The sequence below is a fragment of the Lemur catta genome, chromosome 4, assembly GCF_020740605.2.
Source record: "Lemur catta isolate mLemCat1 chromosome 4, mLemCat1.pri, whole genome shotgun sequence".
In the NCBI taxonomy this organism is placed as follows: Eukaryota; Metazoa; Chordata; class Mammalia; order Primates; family Lemuridae; genus Lemur; species Lemur catta.
In genome coordinates this window covers 49,517,714-49,537,992 of record NC_059131.1, presented here as the reverse complement: position 1 = coordinate 49,537,992, position 20,279 = coordinate 49,517,714, and the positions used below count along the sequence as shown (strand labels likewise).

Genomic DNA, 20,279 nt, shown 5'->3' with positions numbered 1-20,279 from the left:
ATTAGATATTGTATGATTCGGCTTTTATGACGTTCAGGAAAATGCAAAACTGTAGGGCAGGAGAACAGAATTTTGCATAAAATTACTTTATTATAGTGTAATGGTTGCATAATTAGGGTTAGGAATGGGGGACGAGTTTAACCACAAGGCAGTTTTCTGGGATGATAGAATTCTGCATCCTCTTTGAGATGGTAGTTATAAGAATCTATGCATGTGTTAAAACTCATAGAACTGCACACCAAAAAAAGTGAATTTGTTCTATGCAAATTATAATAAAAAAGAACCCACTTCATCTACAACGTAAGTTATTAGGTCTCTGAGGGCCTCTGAGACACCTTCCTTCCTTTTATCCATGTGGGAAACACAGGAAAAAAATGGTCTTGGGATATGAGTGTGAAAGTGAGGCGTCACTACCACACCATGTGGCTATGCTAAGTACTTTATACCTGGTGCCGAATTTAGCATGTTATAAACTGGAAACCATTTTGTATAAAATTCCTTTATTATAGTGCAAATAACTTTCAGCAGTGACATAATGTAACAACACATTTAGCAACATTTTACACCACGCAGTAAATAAGAAAGTGTTTCTTTGAAAATATGTCATCATAGGAACCATATTTCTATATTAACTCCGGAAAATGCCAAGGCTGTTTCTCTCAGGGCAACAAGGCTCCTTCCCTCTTTCTGGATATTTTATTTTTAACACAAATGAAATAATTTGCCATTTTAACAAATCATCCATTCTAAAGGTGATCTCTCAGGGGGTTCTGAACTGAGGTTGGCAAGATTTGAAATGGGGTTTCAAAATTTAAAAAAATAATTTTAAAACAATTCTGGGATAGTCCAAAAGTAGAAGTCACTTCTATTAGCTTTTAAGCAGATAATACACATTCACTCCAATTTTGCTGTAGAAACGGACAGATTGTCTAAAGCCTGCCTTTATTCCCCCAGAGCCTGATTGTTATTTATACTCCTTGGTTTTGGTTATTGCAAAACTAGGGCTCTGGTCAGAAATAACTCCTTACATTCCCAAATATTTTCCTGTGAAGCTTTAAATTGCACTTTCTATCCTGAAATTCCCACCTTTGACCTCAGAGGCTGAGGAGAGGGTGTGAACATTGTTTTCAGTTTATAGCTAAGGATTAGCCCCCTACTAATTCAGCTATACCTGAATCAAATCATCATGTCACTTAGATTAATCCCAATAGGCTTATCCAAGAGGTTCCCACTGACCTCATAGAGAAACAAAGGGTTAACACTGCATTTTCACACTAAGCTGCCTTAGGGCTTGGCTGCTAAGGAGTTAGCTGATAGGTGGAGAGAACAAGAGTGTCAATTCCAATCAGTTACACTCCCAGCTCCTCCAGTTTCTGCTGAATTATGCAGTGGGTGGGAATGGTTAGCCACTTGAAGGAGTCCTATGGAGGTCTTCCACCATAAGTGGAATCAAAACTCCTAAAAATATATTTCAGAGTGCCCTCTAGGTCTCTCCAAAACACCCAAATTTAGTGGCTTTTTAGTGACAAGCCATGAGAAGTTAATCACAGGCCTGAAAATACCTGGAGCCACAGAACAGCCCTCATGGCTGAATGGCTAAATAAGTCACCTGGTACATAAAGCTTTTCAGTGTACAGCCAGTCTCGTTGGACAAAGTATCTCCTTATGTAACACAATGGAACTGTGCTAAACAGTTTCAAAGTTGAGAAGAATCCAAATATATCACCTATAAAAAATTCATAATTTTAGTTTGCTTTGTTTATCTTAGACTTTGGTACTGAAACACTGTCTACATTCTCGACACATGAAAATGACATGGCCACTTTCAGTGCCTCTGCATGTTGTGTAAAAAAAAAAAAAAAAAAACAACCCAAAAGCAAAGCAGGACAAGGACGTGCCATTATAAGACATAGTATGCTGTACAAACAAAACCTAAATTATATATAAATACACCCACACCCCATCACCCCTGTCTCCCTCACTACCTGACCAAAGCAATGCCAATGGGCCTTCTCTCCAGGGCCAGTGCAGCTTGTGAAGTCCAGTACCCAGAACTCCAACCGTCCCTTGCCTTGCAGTGACGTTTACAATATTGCAGCCTCCTGCTGGAGTCACTCTACTGTTTGGCCCATTCCACAAGTACAAGGAAACTCCTACAGCTTAATTGGAAGCATTCACACTATTGGCTGGACTCAAAGAACCTGGAGTCCTGGGAGATAACCTTTCAGATAAACGAACTGGATCATTTCCTCATCTGGACCCCCTCTAGTCCTACTATCTCCTCAGAGCCCACACAGTAGGAAGCACCTTCTACTCCGAAGCTCCAAAGGCATTACTTAGGGATATTGGTGAGGGTAACATAAGAAAAGTCATACAATGAGCTAACAGCTTAAGTTGATATAAATTACTTCCAAGTAAGTTATTCAGGGCTACTTGCTTCTGCTTTACACTGCATTCCAGAATCATTGTCACATTATTCTTTTAAAAGTTTACGTAATAGTCATTTAAAAATTATCTATGCAATCACCTCTTATGTTGTCAATTAATTTAATACCAACTTAATGAGCTATTATATAAATCTATGGAGAAGTAGTTAGTCTTAAGGAAGTCAATACTGTGCTAATTCACAGTAAGGAGGAGAAGCAATGTAAATAGAATTTTACATAATCAACAATAACTTGAAAGCAGTTTTATCGAAATGCTTCAAAGTTTTCCCAAAAGCACTTACAGCAACTTATATCAAGATATCCTAAGATTAGGGGTATGGAGAATAGAACTCAATTCTTTAAGGTAGAAATTCACCTGTTTCATAGTTGTAATATGTCACTTCCCCCCTTGGACCTAAGATATTTGTACATTCAAAAGTTTGTAACTTGCTGTTCTTGAGACATTGCTCATTCTCTAATACATACACTGAGTATAAATAAATAACTACAAGAAAGCTTCAAAAATCTGAATTAACATTATGCTGTGCAAAAAAACAAAAACAAAAAAACAAACAAAAAAAACCAAACCTTGAACAACCTACATTCTATGTAAATACCCTGACTAAAATGTTGGTTGTGCTACACAATTCCACTTCAGTGCAGAAATGTGTTGATTTTGTTGTACCGTTGTTGTTGTTGTTGTTGTTTTTAGTGTCTTTAGCACTTTTGTTTCTAAATATCACTTTGCTTTGAAAAGATGAATAATTTGCTACCAAATCACAAATCATCACAAATCCATTTTAGTTTAGTCTGAATGGAATCCAGCAAAAATGTATTACTTTGTTCTGGGAATAATGGCTTGGTGTCTTTGTCCCCACAGCTTCCCAACGGCAATCCACGGTTGAAGTTGTCATTTTGGGTTTAAACTGGACAGGAAGAAGAGACAGTAAAGCTTGCCGTTTGTTTTTGTTTTAAGTCTCCAGATCTTGCTAGGACACTTCTTCCAGACTGACGGTCGGATAGTTGTGGCACCTGATCCTAATTGAAATAGAGGTGGTTTAAACGTCAGCCAAGCTTGGTGATCTGGAGGTCCCCATTTATCTTTATGGTGTCGATCGCAGATAACGTTGGAATGCGATGGTAAAAATCAAAAAGCTGGTGTCCATCCACAAATACTCTGAAACGTGGGTGCTCACAAAGAATTTCCACCTGGAAGAAACAAAACAATAATCTCAATTCACAATTTCAATGAAGCCTATTGGGGAAAACAAACAATATTTCACTTTAGAGAAAGAAAGGCATTATCTTCAGTGGTTCCCAAACATTAGAATGCATTGGGACCAAATGGAAGGCTTATTAGAATACAGATTGCTGGGCTCCATTTCCCAAATTTCTGATTCAGTGGGTCTAGGGCAAGGTCTAAGAATCTGCATTTCCATCAAGTGCCAAGGTAACGCTGATGTGGCTAGAACAGGGAACACACTTTAAGAACCACTGCTTACATTATTTAAAATCCATTAGAGATTTCGAATTGCTTATGCTTTAACATTTATCCCTTCTCCCTGCACTCCAGGAAGTGATGTTAAGTAGCATAGATTTGTGTGTATGGCACTTAATGCCTCTACTGTCATCCCCTGAACAATTCTATACCACCTTCAGAGGAGCCCCTCACCAGGCAGAACTGTAATAATAGTCTACACACTCAAACATGGTAAACACTGGGGCAGAGAGAAGGTTACACGGTAATTACCACTGGACTAAGAGTGTGTAATTAACAAAGCTTCCTTAGCGAACAAAAATACTGATTCCATAAGGTAAAAGCTTTTTCCTCCCCTTTTCCTTAAGTAATTCACCATAGAGTTTAATTATTGGTTTATTGGTAGTGTGCTATGATGTATGTATTAAAAGCACTGCTTTTCACCATGCAAGGAGAGACTTCATATGTGATGTTAGTCACATTTAATTCATATTATTACTAAAATTATATCATCAAGAATGGCCTATTTCATTTCAATTTTGTTTTTGGGGCGTTTTATATTTCTCCTGGGAGTCAGAAGCTCTGGTTACTCACACTGATGAGCTATGCATTAAGATTCACCATTAAGAATCTGTCCCAGCCAAGAGGAGCCTAAGGGGATATTACTATACCAGAGAAGGAGGCAGGGAGGGATTATGGGTTAGGGGTACCTTCCCAAGACTATAATTAGAAGGGCAACAATATCAATTCTATCATTGATGTAAAAGTCATAGATTCTTATCGTCCCTTCAGACCGTAGGAAGAGAAATAACTCCTTCTTCATAAGACCCTTGAAAATTTCTAGATGAAGAGCAACAGGTAAAGGGTAGTTCTGTTTTGCTGGGCTTATATGCAACATAAAGCTTTTAACTGAGTCGTCATTATTATGATGTAATGTTAGCAAGATGTAATGGCGACAATTTCATCACTAGGTCTGACAGCAAATCCTTTTTAACACATCATTGCTTGCATCTCTTATATGGCATTGTCCTTCACTGAGGAAGGTGTTGCTAATGCTGCCTGATGGGATGAGAAGTTTGGGTTGTGCTTCCTGCCCACCAGATAGTGGGGAGCAATTCTATATTCATCCAGACCCAAGGGAAGGAATGTGTCAGCCACAGTCTGTGACCATGAAATAGACTGAGGCTAATTAATCCAGAGGGGGAAACAAGGACACAGACATGGCCTCATTAGCAAAGAGAACAAGAGAAAATGAAATGATAATCATTATGTTCTTTAAAAAGTCATACAAATAAGGTTTAGAGCTACTTATTACCTTAAGTATTAATAAGTATTAATACTTAATAAGTGGATACTTATTAGTATTTATTAATCAGATATTTGGAAGAAGGTATCTATTATATATATGCCTCATACATACTATGTTGGATACTACATAGAAAAGCATTTATTCTTAACATTGGACATGTAAATATGGGTCTATTTACTAAATGCATAGGCCAAAGAGAGCTAAGAGCTACTATGACAAGTACTAATTTAAATCAGCAAACAGAGCTTTTTTAATCTTTTTTCTTTTTCACCATTGGGTGACAAATTTCCTGGACAGGCAGAAATTCTGGCTGCTTAAAGTGCTCTTGGCACACACTAGATAAGCAGAACATCATTGCCCTGCCAGGGCTTGGGGCTGAGGCACTCGAGGTACTCACCCTGAATGGCTGGTCTGGGATGAATGGAAAATAAGGGATTGCTGACTGCTCTTCACCCCTTTCCCCGGATATGCAAGAATTTCTGAGTAGCTGCCGGTCTGTGAACACAGCTTTGAGTTCAATTGCCACATCAGCTGGAGGATCTTCAGAGTCACCACAGGTCAAACTGATTGCAAAGCTGAAAAGAAAATGTCTCATTTATTCAGGGTTGAACATAACAACATTTCAAAATGACCCGTGACCCAGGTTTCCTCCTTCTTCGCTGGGTTTGTCTTGTTCTTAATGGACCACTACTCTTTTCAAGAGAGGTTAGACTATGGAGAAGTAACTCGAACCAGTTTATTTTGTTACCTAAAGCCAGCTCTGGTGAAAACTTTAGTGGAGTTGAAAATGACTAAAACTGGAGATTTCAAATATCCCAAATCACCCAAACATCTGTGTCTTTCTTAATCCATTTCAGATAATATCTTAAGTTTGGTTCTTATTTATATTGATAGTTCTTGCTCCAAGTACCATGTTTCAAAACCATAAAAAAAAAAGTCCTTTGGCCTCCCTAAGGGTCAAAGAGAAAATGTGGGCCTGTATTTATAATCTCTGATATAAATAGCTGTCTGGAGAAATGATGGCTAGGATTCATACACATTCTTTTCATGGGAACATGGTACTTTCTTGGCACTCCCAACTAGCAACACTGTCCACAAGGAGAGGAAGAGGAGGAGCACTAAACCACAACAGGAGTGGGCAGGGCCCTGCCACTGCCTGACAGCTCTTGGGCGACAAGCACTCTGCCTTACCTTTCTGGGTTGAGGTCTACGATCCCCATCACTAACACCTTCTTGCCTGGTCTCATGCCACCTTTAATGTGCCCACAAAATGGAACTATCTGCAAAGGATTGGATAAAGAATAGGAAGTTTACAGCCAGTTAGGGAAGAGCCAAGCCCTCACATCCTGAGGGCCTGACCCATTAGAAAATGCAATTACAAAGGAAGAGGGTACAGCGGAGACACAGAGCAAAATCATTTACCAGTCGTGGGAAGTACACGTCGGCTTGAACTGGAGAGCTCAAGGAGTTGTTTAAATGCCCATCATCTAGTTTCTAAAAATAGAAGCACACAGATTGGTTTTCCATAGGCTCTTTTTTGGGGGGTGGTATAAGAACCTACACAAATCTGGTGGAACCGGCAGCGTTTCACATACACTCAGGCAGTGTCTGCAGATGATGCTTCTTCACAGCCCATTAAATAATCGCATACCCCTCAACCCCCAGCAAAATCAGTCCTTTCCACCCAGTACAGTAGCTAAGCCTCTGAGGATCCTCAGACCCTTTAGATCCAGATCAAAATCAAGGTCGACTCACACCACGGAGCCCGAGCCCGGGTGCTGGAGAAGGGCAGGCCCCTCTCCAACTGCAAACGCTTCTGGAACCGCTGTGGCCCAGGCCTGTGCTCCAGGACGTGGCTGAAGTGGCGCTCAACTTCTCTCGGGAGCCCGAGGCGTAAACCCTTCAAGGCGGAATCCCCGGGACGTTGGGGGCGGTGGCGGGGCGAGCGCCCGGACACACTCACCCACGCGCACACTCACACGTGCAAAATGCACACACCTGGCTGGCGGCGGCAGCGCACAGAGGGGGCTGTCGGCCCTCTGTCTGTCCCCAAACACCCTCCCCCAGCCTGGAGCCCTCGAACCCGGGGAGCCCCTCCTGCCCCCCAACCCCAATCCGCGCACAGCCGGCTCCTGCTAACAGGTACCGGGGCGCCTTCGCGCGCGCGGGGCGCCAGGCTGGGCCTGCAGCTTTTCTCTGTCCCGACCCGGCGGGAGCCGGCGACTGCGGCGTGCGGGGCGGCGGGAAGGGGGCGCCTCGCGTGCACCCCGCCACACTCACCACAACGGCATCACTGTCGGCCACCGATCCCGCCATCTTCTCGCACAGCGCGGCGGGGGGCACGGGTGGCGGCACGGCGGCGGGGGACGTGGGACGCGGCGCGCGGGCGGGGATCCCGGGGCGGCCGTGCACGGGGCGGGGGCGCGGGTCCGAGACCGGCGCCGGCGCGCTCACACAAGGGCACGCGCGCGCGCGCACGCGGGGGCCCCGGCGCCGACCTGGCAGGCGCGGCCCCGGGGGGGAGGGGCAGAGCTTGGCGGCGTGGGCCCAGAGGTCGAAGGTGGCAGCTGCTGCGCGAACCCGGACCCGGACCTCGGCCGCCGAGTCGCGCCTGGCGCTGCTGCTCCTGCTGCCGCCGCCGCCCAAAGAAGAAAGGTGGCGAGGGCCGCGCCGCCTCGGCCCAGGGCGGCATTTAAAGGCCTCCGGACCCGGCTCGGGAACCGGGAACAGGGCGGGGACCCGGCTGGGCTGCCGCGGCTTGCTCAGCTTGCCCTGCCCCTCGGCCATTGGACGGTGGCGGGAGGGACGGGCCTGTCCCAGTCGGGGAGGGCGGGGCCCCCCTGGGCGCTCACTGCGAGAGGGCGGGTAGGGCTGGGGGACGGGGGAATTGAGGGCCGGGGCCTGCTAGGTGACAGGTGCTTGTGACACCCCACCCCTCCCTTCCAGCCTCCTAACCATTAACCTCCCTCCGTCTCCTGCCATGTCCTGGGGGCAGGTGGGACGGTGGGAGGCCAGGTCAAGGGAAGATTGTGGGCTGGGGGTGGGATTCTAGAGCAGGAGACTTGTGATTTCGTTCAGAGAACTCCAACAAAGTGGGAGGAAAGATTCATTCTGTTCTCTGGGGTAGAAAGAGAATGAAAGGTGTCAAGGCTTGCAGAAATAAATATTTGGTCTGGGGTCCCTGGAGGCTCTCTGGGGCCGGAGTCTGGCTGTCTTACCAAATTGTACTGGATGCTGTGACAGTCCTCAAAGAGCCTCCACTGGGGCCCCCTTTTGCACAAGTCACTTGCCCATTCTGGGATAGTAAGTTTCTCACTGAAAATCTCCTGATAGCCTTTGTAGAGTAATTCCCAGGGGATACACCCCTCCTCTATTCCAAGGCACAAATTCCTTTATGGCATTTCTACCTTAGGATTATTATGTAATTTCTCAGATAAAGCTGTATCAACACATCCTCTATTAGGTGACATCCTTGGCTGAAACATTCCATTGTGTGACTCACCAGGGTGTCCTATACTAATAAGCAGGGAGCGTGTGTGACCTGCTGCAGTCCCAGAGGGGCCCTCAGAGGCTCCCTTCCAGCCACTGTTACTGGCTGTGTGGCCTAGAATATCACTGCGGCTTTTGTGTCTTAGTTTTCCCGTTATGGACCAGAGCTAATCGTGGTAATCTCAGTCAAGCAGGGAGAATTACCTGCACACGCCTGTAAGCCAGTCACTTCCACTTTGTGGAAGTGGCTCTCTGAATTAAGAGGCTGAAGTACAGCACAGTTGTGGCTCACATTTTTGTTCTTGTTTATCAGTCTTAGCTCCAAAGCACACCTTATTGATTTTTTAAAAATATTAGGCGGTTATAGGAAATGATTGACATTTGAAATCATACTTCAGTATATCTCAATTGTTGACAGTCTGGTATAGGGAAGAAGCATTAAAGTACAGTAGTTCTTTGAATTTGGCTAAGGTAGGAGGACACAATACATCATGGTGGTTAAAAAGCCAGTGCCCCAGGTTCAAATCCTGGCTCTCCTATTGACTAGCTGTGTGATCTTACAAAAGTTACTAAACTTCTCTGTGCCTTAGTTTCTTCATCTGTGAACCAGAGATGACAGTGATGATGATGATGATGTCTATCTCAGGTAATTGGAAAGATGAAACAAATTGGTTCCTTTACCTTCCTTAGAACAGTAAACACTTGTTCTGCAGAAGTGCAGAGTTCCTGCCATATACCAGGCACTGGTGGGCCAGGAGGGACTTTTTTGTTGAACTTACATTGTAGTGGGGAAAGGCAGTCAATAAACAAATATATAATATGTCAGGTGGTAAAAGTGTTAGAGAAAAGTGACTGTTCCTTATTGGAGTAGTCTGCTCTCTACCATCTTAGAGCGTACAAAAGAAAGAAAAAGAAAAAGTAATAAAGCAGGAAAGGAGGGAGAGAGAGGTAGAAGGTAGGGTGGTGCTATTTGCAGAGGGTGGTCGGGGAAGCCTCTGGTGCACTGCCATTTGAGAAGACCCCTGAAAGAGGGGGAGGTAGGGAGTTGTGTGGAGGAAGAGGTGGCTGGCAGAGGGACCTGCAAGGCAGAGTTCCCAAGGCAGAGCATGTGAATACAGTGTTGGGGCTGGGGCAGTGACGGAAGAGATGGGTATTTAGAAATGGGCAGGCCTTGTGCACTGTGGTGAGGATTGGCTTTACTCAGGGCAGGTGGGAAGATGCTGGATGGTTCTGAGCAAAGGACTGACGTAGTTTGCCTTCTGTTGTGGGCGCATCTCTCTGCCTGCTGTGGGGAGTGGCCTTTGGGGCGAGGGTGGTAGGTAGGAGGGAGAGTAAACAGGACTCAGGAGAAGGAGACTCCTGCACCAGTCCAAGCAAGATGTCATGGTGGCCTGGACATGCTGGGAGTGGTGAGGGTATGAGGGGCACGGGTGCTTGATCAGTCCCTGCTGTTATCATTGTGCAGCTTTGAGAGTTCATGTTGCCTACTGAGCCTCAGTTTCCTCCCTTGCAAAATTAAGAGATTGGGCTCATTCATCATACCCTCAGCTCTTAGAAAGTTCTTCTGGTTCCTGAAAAGCTGTGTAAATGCCATCTCAATTTAAATGGGTTTCAGAGTAGGTGCTGCTGAATGAAAATAATCTTGGGTTGAATCTGTTGATAAGTGGTTTTGTAGGGTGAAGAATAACCTGTTGATTTGTTTTGTAAGTGGAGTGTAAGATATTTGGATTGCTGGAGATGAGTTTCTTACCTTTTAGGAATGTAAATAAAGTATAGGAGGGTACTGAACCTGTGCCAAATATTTTAATATGGAAAATTGCATTTTATTCCAAAAATGCTTGATTCCTTCTCAATCATTCTATAGAATGGTTATTTTGAATATGGAGAGCAGAGAGAACGCCTCAATGAATTTCTTGTTGTAACTATTTAATAAAAGCTGAGCAGGATCAAACTGCCTCTTACAGGGAAATGCCATGAGCAAATTAATGGATTGTAGAGCTTTAAAAAAAATTGTTTTTGAGTCGTATAGCAAAGGCTAGGTGAACTTTGCTCTATGCTTTGATTATAGGCATTTGTATGTTAAAAATATCAACCAAGATTGGGACCCATTTATGAAATGCAACAGTGAAATTGCAGGATGAACTGCATTACTACTGGAAACTATGAAAAAGGTTAAAGAAGGGGGAAGGCAGTCAGACGGGTGATTAGCACTGAACAAAAAGATAAACAGATCTTTGAAGATAGACTTTGCTAACTGATCTTTCCAGAGAAAACAATAAATAACATCCTTTTTTTCTTCTCATTTTATATATTTTATGCAAATTTATGCTTGCAGAATTTCTAATATTGGGGAGAGAATGAAGTATTGATGGCAACTCAGCAACCATTTTATTGTTATTGCTATATGCTATGGTCCTATAGACCAAGAAGATGTATTTGAAGATGCAGGAGGCCTGTGCTCAGGAAGCTTACAGCCCACTGTGGGGCACAGTGGCAGGATGTAATAGTGGACAAAATAATAAAAGGCCTCAAACCTGAAGCCTGAGCACTAATGGGGGGAGGTTCACTCCCATTTGGAGGATTAAGGGAGGTTTCTGGAGGAGATAGCATATCCCTGAGCACATGTATAGCAGCAACTTCCACAGCACCACAAAAGCAAGTTTTCAAAGACCACATTGCAGTTCTCTTCATGGCCCCAATTCTAAACCTCTCCTCTCCCTGGTATGGGAACCAGCTGAACCCCTGCTCCCAGAGGCTGCCTTCTGTCTCCTGCCCTGGTCCAGGTAGACATGTGCCTGCCTTCCAAGGCCCCCTGTGGGCTCTGATCCATAGGCCTGACTTGTTTTCTATATGTGTGTCTATTCACATGGTCTAAAGCAGGGTTTCTTAACCTCACGCTATTGACATATTAGGCTGGGAAATTCTTTGTCATGGGGGGCTGTCCTGTGCATTATAAGGTGTTGAGCACTAGGTTAGCATCTCCCCCTCTTCCCCATTTGTGCCAACTAAAAATGTCCTCAGATATTGACAAATGCCCCCAGTTGAGGTTCAAGTCACACCACCCCAAAATATGACTGTAGGAGACTGGAATATGCCACCCTAAGAAATACTTCTTTGGAATATTTGACCTGGCTTTTCTAAGAAACAGCAGACACAGAAGTAGCTCTGAAAAGCTGTTCTTTTGTAAAAGAAATTTATATCTATAAACAAAATATATATTAATAAAGTATCTGTATCATGAAGAGGGCTGCTCCAGACTTTTATTACCTGGAAGACTATCTGCATAAAGACAACAAGACAACCATACAATTCCTCCCCTCACCTTCCCACAATTTGTGTCACCATACTTGGCCCTCCCAGGAACCCCAAGCCTCTATTCCTTTCTGTAGCTCAGGATATTACATAAGCTTCAATCATCTGACCCTTTTGAGTCTCATATTTTGTGGGACTCCCATGAGTATATACATAATTAATTTTTTTTCCTGCTAATCTACCTATGTCAATTTAATTTGTAGTCCAGCCAAGGAATCTACAAGAACTAATGATCTAGAAGGTACTTTGTCTATTATTCATATTTACATATGTGACATGAAATTTATCCAATCTAGAGTTAAAACTTGCACATCAGAAGCACCTTCCTTTTTATTTAGCAAGTCATTGTTTCCTGACACTATAGGAGCACTTTGCAGACAGTTCTACAAAGAACCTCTAAAATGAAGGGTGGCCTGTGAGAGTCCCTGTGGGTGTGGCTGCCAGTTCCAAATGTCTTTGTAATATTGAGAGATTTGCATTCATTTTGCATTGTGTTCCACAATATTGTCATGTTTATTTTTATATAAACATAATGTGCTCCCCACACTTGTATGTATAGTAAAACTGAAGCATCCCAAATGTTTACCTTGTTTACCTGCAGCTTGGCCTTTCTCCCCACCCCAGGCCCCAAGAGTAGAAGGTAGCCCACTTTGAGGAACAAGACCCTTCCCAGTGTTATAGGTCCATTCAGGTTTTCAGTTGTCCATAATTGTATTTTTCAGGCCAGTCTGCTCATGACCAATATTGATATAGGCAGCAAAATACACAAACTCAGCATTCTTTTGTTTACCTAGTTAGGTAGGACGGCAAACATTCATCAAGCTATTTTTCTATATTTCAGAATACGATTACAGTTCTTAATTATTTGGAACTATGGTCATTGTTGTCAAATAATTATTTGACATACACACAAATCTGTGTTGTACCGAAGTAATTAGGGGACAGCCATAAAACTTGGCAGTCAATGCCAGTTCCCAACATTTCATTATTTTTGGCTTATTTATGAGGAAACTAGAACCATCTTCCTCCTCATGTTTTAATTGCTTAGTGCAGGAAGGATTGATTTCGGCAAACCTCCAGCTTAAGCAGATAATAATGAACCCAGTCCCAGGAGGAACCCAAGGCTTCAAAGGTATGTGCTGCTTCATGCCCAGGGGTATGTCACTGTGGGCCTTTAGCCCTTTAGTGCTGTCTCAGAAGTCCTTGCTGGAACAAAAGCCCGGCTAATGGGGAAGCGAATATGTTCTGTTCTGTTGAGGGAAACAGAGAAAGAACCCCAATTCCGGTGTTTGGGAATGGCAGCATGAGCGGAAGATATTTTAAGACTCTTTCCAGCAGGCTGCGTGCATGCTGCGTGCATACACCATGCAGTGTGTCTCTCCAGCCTCACCTTTCCACAGTTCCAAGAGGCGGGTCTGTGGGTCCCAGTCTTTTACCCATAAGGAATGTGACAGGCCTGCGTGGCGGTGCCCCAGGCCTAATTGCACTCTTCTTATTATGCTTGTCATTTCTGTTTTCATTTGCTGGTTTATAGTCCTCCTTTTCATTGCCTCTGTGATTTTATTTTCTTCTTGTCAAGTGGCATAAAGGGTTTCTTCGTTTTGCAGTTTCATGGAAACTTGCCTGGCTTGGCTGGGTGGAAGGAGATCAAGGTTCAGATTTAGCAGTCATCTGGAAATCCTGCCTAATGGGGAGGAAAACTCAAGAGGCATACTGCCAGGTGGTCATTTGATTTCTAGAGGAAACATATTTGGGTGACACAAATTTCTGGACTTTTTAGATGGATGCAAAGTCCAGCATGAGGAAGTAACCGCTTGAGCTAATGCCGACCCCAAATTTCTGGACTTTTTAAAAGGTGAACTACACACAGTAGGGATGAACACAGAATGGCCTCTGAACACACCACCAGGCAGAAGAGATCTGGGAATTTAAACTTGATATCCAAATTGATTACCCAAAGTGATTCAGAGAAAACATACTTCATTTATTCATTCAACAACCATTTATTGAGCTGGGCTCTGTTTTAGTTGCCATCATGGTAATTTTTTACTTTCTCAAAAAACAAAAACAAAAACAACCACACACATACTTGCACTTAAAATACTTTCCCTCCTCTTAGGCATGTGTTTCTTAAGGGCATCTCCACTATCCTCATATTATATTAATAGACTCCTCCCCTGCTGACGGCCTCTTCCATGTGACAATGTTCGGAATGGATCTAAGAGCTCCAATGCCAACATGGCAACAGAGCCTCGAAATTGAATTCAAGGGCTTGTTCTATCCCACCCCATGCAGGTGACACACTTTCCGTCTAAACCCAGTTTATCTGGTACATGTTGCTTTTGGACTGAATTGTTCAAATGATTCATTTATCTCATATAGAAAGATTAGGAATTGAAGGAAACTTTTTAAGTTGACAAAGATGTTCAAGTTGGCAGCCTACATTGATTAAACTCATCACATTTCATTCATTCACAATGTTGGCCTTTGTTGGCTCAGTGCTTCTCCTAAACCTAAGAATTAGTTGAAATTATAAATTCAGGAAGCTTTGGGCTGGGCACAACTTTTCAGTTTGCCTGGTGTGTGTGTGTGTGTGTGTGTGTGTGTGTGTGTGTGGGTGTGTGTGGGTGTGGGTGGGTGAGTGGCGTGGGGAGAAAGGAAATTTCAGCTTTTTAAAAATTTTTATTTTTAATTTTTTATTGATACATAATATTTGTACGTTTTATGGGGTACATGTGATATTTTGTTACATGTATAAAATGTGTAGTGATCAAGTCAGGGTATTTAGGGTATCCATCACCTCAATCATTTATCATTTCTGTGTGTTGGGAACATTTCAAATCCTCTCTTCTAGCTATAATACCCATTGTTGTTAACTATGGCCACCCTACTCTGCTATTGAACATTAGAACTTATTCCTTCTATCTAACTATATGTTTGTACCCATTAACTAACCTCTCTTCACCTGCTCTTCCCTGCCTCTGGTATCTATCATTCTCCTCTCTACCTCCATGTGATCTACTTTTTTAGTTCCCACATATAAGTCAGAACATGTGATATTTGTCTTTCTGTGCCTGGCTTATTTCACTTAACATAGTGACCTACAGTTTCATCCATGTTGTTGCAAATGACAAGATTTCATTCTTTTTTATGGCTAAGTAGTATTCCATTATGTATATACATACCACATTTTCCTTATCCATTCATCTGTTGATGGGCACTTAAGCTGATTCTGTATCTTTGTTATTGTGAATAGTGCTGCAGTAAACATGAGGATGTAGGTATCCCTTTGATATACTTATTTCCTTTCCATTAAATATTACCCAGTAGTGGGATTGCTGGATCATATGGTCATTTCATTTTTAGTTTTTTGAGAACTCTCCATATTGTTTTCCATAATGGCTGTACTAATTTACATTCCTACCAGTGTACTAACGGTGTATAAGAATCCCTTTTCTTGGCATCCTTGCCAGCATCTGTTATTTTTGTCTTTTTAACAATAGCCATTCTAACTGGGGTGAGATGATATCTCATTGTGGTTTTGATTTGCATTTCCCTGATGATTAATGATGTTGAACATTTTTTCACATACCTGTTGGCCATCTGTGTGTCTTCTTTTGAGAAATGTCTATTCATGACCTTTGCCCACGTTTAATGTGATTATTTGGTTTTTTGCTATTGAAGTGTCAGCTTTTCTTAAAAGCCAGTCCTTGTTTTAATTATCAGTAATAAACAAAAGTAACTTGGGGCAAGGAAGCAAAGTAACTGTGCTTGTTTTTGATCCCATTGATTTAATGCCAGGGGCAACTCCATCATGAGGAAGAGAGGAACCCCGTGCATTTTTGTTTGTTTTTTGAGTTGACTGAGGCAGAGATACAAATATTATGTTTCTGCCGTTAGGCGATTCTTCAACTTTCTCTGCTACAAGTGTTCCCCTTGACACTGATCTGGAATCTTCCCACATGCAACTTGATTCCCAACCAGTTCTATCCATCTTGTGCATCAGTCACGTAATAACACAAAATGACTTGTTTCCCCAGTAATCCCCGCTTCTCCCCTGGACAGGTTGGCCCACTTCATTCCTACACCTTCCATCAGATCCGGGCTCCTCTCTCCTCCTGAGCAGGTTCTTCCTCCTGTCTTTTGTAGACTACATTTAGTGGGTAGATTCTCACCCAGCCTGAAAGAAAAAATTCAAATCAAATAAACACATACCATTTATATGGTCCTCTTTGGGAGGCAGGAGTAGGTAAGTTCCTGTCTTTCCAGAGGCCACTATTCATCCTTTTCTAAAAGTCATTGTTGACTGACTCATGCTATAGCCAGGACAGGCAGAAAAATGAGTGTCATCCCATTTCAAGCCAAAGTAATATAGCAAACAATTATTCTAAAGAAGTTACAACTAAGGGTTGGTGCTGGATGACTTAGATAGATTAGCTAATGCCAGGTGATATACTATAAATAGAAACCAGAAGGAATGAGCTTAGTGAGAAAAGAGGATGGGCAGAATTGCTGAGTATGGGCAGGATGCGTGTTATTTCAGGCCTAGTGATGATTTTAATCTACAGTGTTGTTCATTCTCGATGTTCCAATAGAAGCTCATAAAACAGCCACAGGCTCACCCCTCAGTAATTATTGCACAATGCTAGAATAGAGCATCACCCAGGAGCTGGAGAGTACGCACATCTTACAGTAAATTGTCATTCAGTTCCCTTCTTCAATGTTGAACTTGTGTGTTGAGTCAGTGTGGTCTTTTAAAAATGTAAATTGTGCTACATCATCCCTCCTTAAAATCACTTGGGGGATTCTCTTTGTGTTTAGAATGAAGTCCAGATTCCTTTCCGTGGCCTTAAAGGCCCTACGAGATCTGGACCTGTCACTCCACCTGGCACCATGCTGTTCCCTGGTCACCACTCTCCTGCCAAAACTGGCCTCCCAGGTGTTCTTCCAATAGCTAAGCACACTCATTCCTCAGGGTCTTTGCATTTGCTGTTCTCCCTGCCTGCAACATGCTTCTCCAGGCACTTTTCTGGTTTTTTTATCCTAAAATTCTCAGCTCAGATATCACCTGCTGTGAGAGGTTTTCCCTGATAGAAGCCCTAGCCTGGGCTTTTTATTGCATCTTCATCTTCTGCAGAATGTTTATCTCCATCTTCAATTGTCCTGCTTATTACCTGGTGTGGCCTTTCCACCCCAGAAGGTAAGAGCCCTGAGAGCAGGAGCGTGTTTTTCTTCTTCATAGCTATGAGAATTGGGCATGAAGATTTGTTGTTTGAATGCACGAGTGAATGCATGAATGAAGGGATACTGCGTAGTCACAGATCTGTAGATGAAATATAACCTCATAGCTGTTAAGGACTCCAGGGCCCCAAGACTGGAGTCCATTTATTTACCTCCTGTTTCAGAGCCTAAAAACAATTCTCATCAGGTTGACTCTGCACTAAGGTGTTCTGCCCACTGCTGAGCAGGCTTGATTCTAGACAGCATATTGGTTCTATATAAGTTCATTAGGACATTAAACAGAGTTGTCGAACCTAAATCAAAATGTCAAAAAATACCCTTGTAAGCAATGTAAAACCAAGCTTGTAAGGTTAAGTACAAAAAAGATAATAGTGAAAAAAGTCTCAAAGCATGAACATAGCAATATAATAGCTATATTAATGGTATTATTGTTTCCTCATCTTGATTAGGTAGACTGTCCGGCTCTTTATAGTAACCTGATATTGAACATTAACTCTGATGTCTTCTCTAAGAGGGATGAGCAATGAAGGTGCTGCCTTTCCAGATTGTCTACTTAATTTTATTTAATAAGCACTTACATAGTGTTTACTAGGTGTCAGGTACTTTTCTAAATACTTGACAAATACCTTTGCCGGTTGAATTCTCTGGAAGCAGTAGTTGAGACAGAGTCTGGGGTGTGAGATGCTTATTAGGGATTAGCACCTATGAAGGGAAGGGAAAGAAGGCCGGAAACAGCCAAACTGCAAGGCAGGCTCGGCAAAGCCTCAGCCAGTCTGGCAGAGTGGCCCGCATCAGGCCAAAATGGCCAGGCCTCTGTGTCCCCTCCTCAGTTAGTCACCAAGTGTGGGCTCCCCCAGGAAGGGCATGGCCTTGGGCAAGGAGCTCTGCACCGGAGACAGACCGGGGTTGCTGAGAGCTAGAGGTGTTTGCTGACCACACTCCCTGAAACTGAGCAGCAAGTCTTTCCTTGAAGCGGGATCTGGGCAGCGCATTTCTGTGTCTACTCAAATATTAATGCATTTGACCCTTATGATAACCCCAAAGTTCCTTTTATTATTCCCATTTTACAGATGAGAAAACTGAGGCACGGAGAAATTAGGTAACTCCCTAAACTAGGTCAGATAGCAGAGCTGAAATTTGACCCAGGCAATATGGCTCTAGAATCAGAGCTCTTAATTACTCAGCTATGCGGTCTTATTATTTCATAGAGAGGGTTGAGAATAGCCTAATAATAATAATAACAGTAGCAATATTGGCCCTGGCCTTTGACATTGCAAAGTACACTCACATTAATGCTTTAGTTTTTGATTTAGTTCTCTGTAAGAAGGGTGTGTGTGTGTGTTTGCCTAGTCTGGTGCCTTTATTAAGAACAACATCAAAAGGTGATAATTTGAGGTTATCTACTGCATTAAAATATTAAATCCTGCCTGTAAAAATCTAGGAATCGGACTAGAGGCTGAGGGGCAATGCCTGGGCTTGAATTTCAGGACAAGACAGCATCAGCTGGGGTTCTTATGATGGCCTGGGAAGAGAAAAGGTCCCCTTTGGAGTTTAGGACAAGAGAGTTTGTAGGTGGAAGAAAGGTTGTAAAACGCAGGGTGAGGCTGGCCGCTTCTGAGCTCTGCCAGCCACGGAAGAGAAAAGGACCCGAGGGAAAAGTAGGCAGGGTCATGAGGAAGAGGGTAAAGGAAGACGAGGAAGAGTTTCGCGGGTGTGAGCAGCATGGGCCCTGGGTGCTCTTCAGAAGGGTCTGTAAGACGGTACAACACTGTGAACACCGCGAGGGCAGAAGAGGGTGTCAGAGCTGGGGGTGTGGCTGGGGGTGCGTGTGTTCCTCCGGGTGGAAATATATGGACTCGGACTAAAGAGGGGAGGAAAGGAAATCCCGTGGCTGTAGAACATTTCCCCATCCGCTCCCTGGGAATTATAGACACATATAATCTTTTAAAGATATTTTAAAATCATTTCCTACATTACGGGATTACACTTCTTGTTCTAAAGACTGGGTTTAGGGAAGGAAGAAATCCAAGGATAGCAAGTTTTATTTTGGATGATGCAGAATACACATTTCCCCCTAATTTGCAATTCTGTTTTTGTCTAGAAGAGTTCATGTAAATAGGAGTCATTATCCTTAAGGCTTTTAGCTCCAGTGGGATTAACTGGTTTCACATTCTTTTTCCGGAGTTTGGTGAAATCCCCTTGCTGAGCCCAATATAAAAATTCTGTTTTAATCCCTCATAACTTTTATTTGTATATAAAACATGGTCCAAATAAAACATGGTCCAAAAGTTTAGAATAAGATCATGGTAGTAAGTGCTCTTTGCAAAAATAGTCAGCAGGGATAAAATTCAACAACATGACATATAAACTTCTCAACAGACCCAATGTGCCCTCTGAGCCCGGGGGATTAAAGGATTCTACCTGGGATCTGAATGAAGGTTATTCTTGTTACTGAACTGATTATGTCGCCATGGTTGACCCTTATGTTAACAGGTTCTTTCCCTTGTGACATATTCTATCACATTGTCCTGTGGATATTTTAACATGATTTATTCATTTTCCCATTTTTGTAACACATAAAGGCATTTTAGAAACTTGCCTTATAGCCCACAGCGTAACAATACTCTAAATAATTCATAAAACAAAGCAAATGCAAGGTGTTTAAAAAGTAATGTAGAGCAACCACAGGAGAACTCATGATGCCAAATACAGATCTTGCGTAGAGTAGATTACACGGAACCAAATTGGGAGAATGTAGAGACATAGCATATTTGGAGCACAATATATTTCAAACGAGCATGATTTCAGAGGAACATAGCTCTTTCCTGGAGTAAATGGTTTGTATTTGGGGTGGTGATAAATAACTTATTTCTGAACTCTAGCATTTCATTGAAGAATGTTTTCCCAAACCCAGACCTTATGAAGGCAGAAGCAGGAATAAGTGTTGAGGGTCGTCGTCTAGCTGTAGAGATTGCAGCAATGGTGGAGAGAGAGGAGAAATCTTGGAATCCCATATGCTCCCTCT

At 42.9% G+C, this 20,279-nt stretch overlaps 1 protein-coding gene across 1 annotated transcript; it reads right to left on the bottom strand.

The window, feature by feature from the left end:
• Positions 1–483: 483 nt before the first annotated feature.
• Positions 484–7,611, bottom strand: LGALSL (galectin like). Its single transcript, XM_045549730.1, has 5 exons — positions 7,493–7,611; positions 6,635–6,706; positions 6,404–6,492; positions 5,610–5,787; positions 484–3,635 (listed from the first exon to the last, which is right to left on the bottom strand). Exons 1-5 carry the CDS (start codon positions 7,526–7,528, stop codon positions 3,492–3,494), a joined length of 519 nt encoding a protein of 172 aa, XP_045405686.1. The 5' UTR covers positions 7,529–7,611; the 3' UTR covers positions 484–3,491.
• Between the last annotated feature and the right edge of the window lie 12,668 nt (positions 7,612–20,279).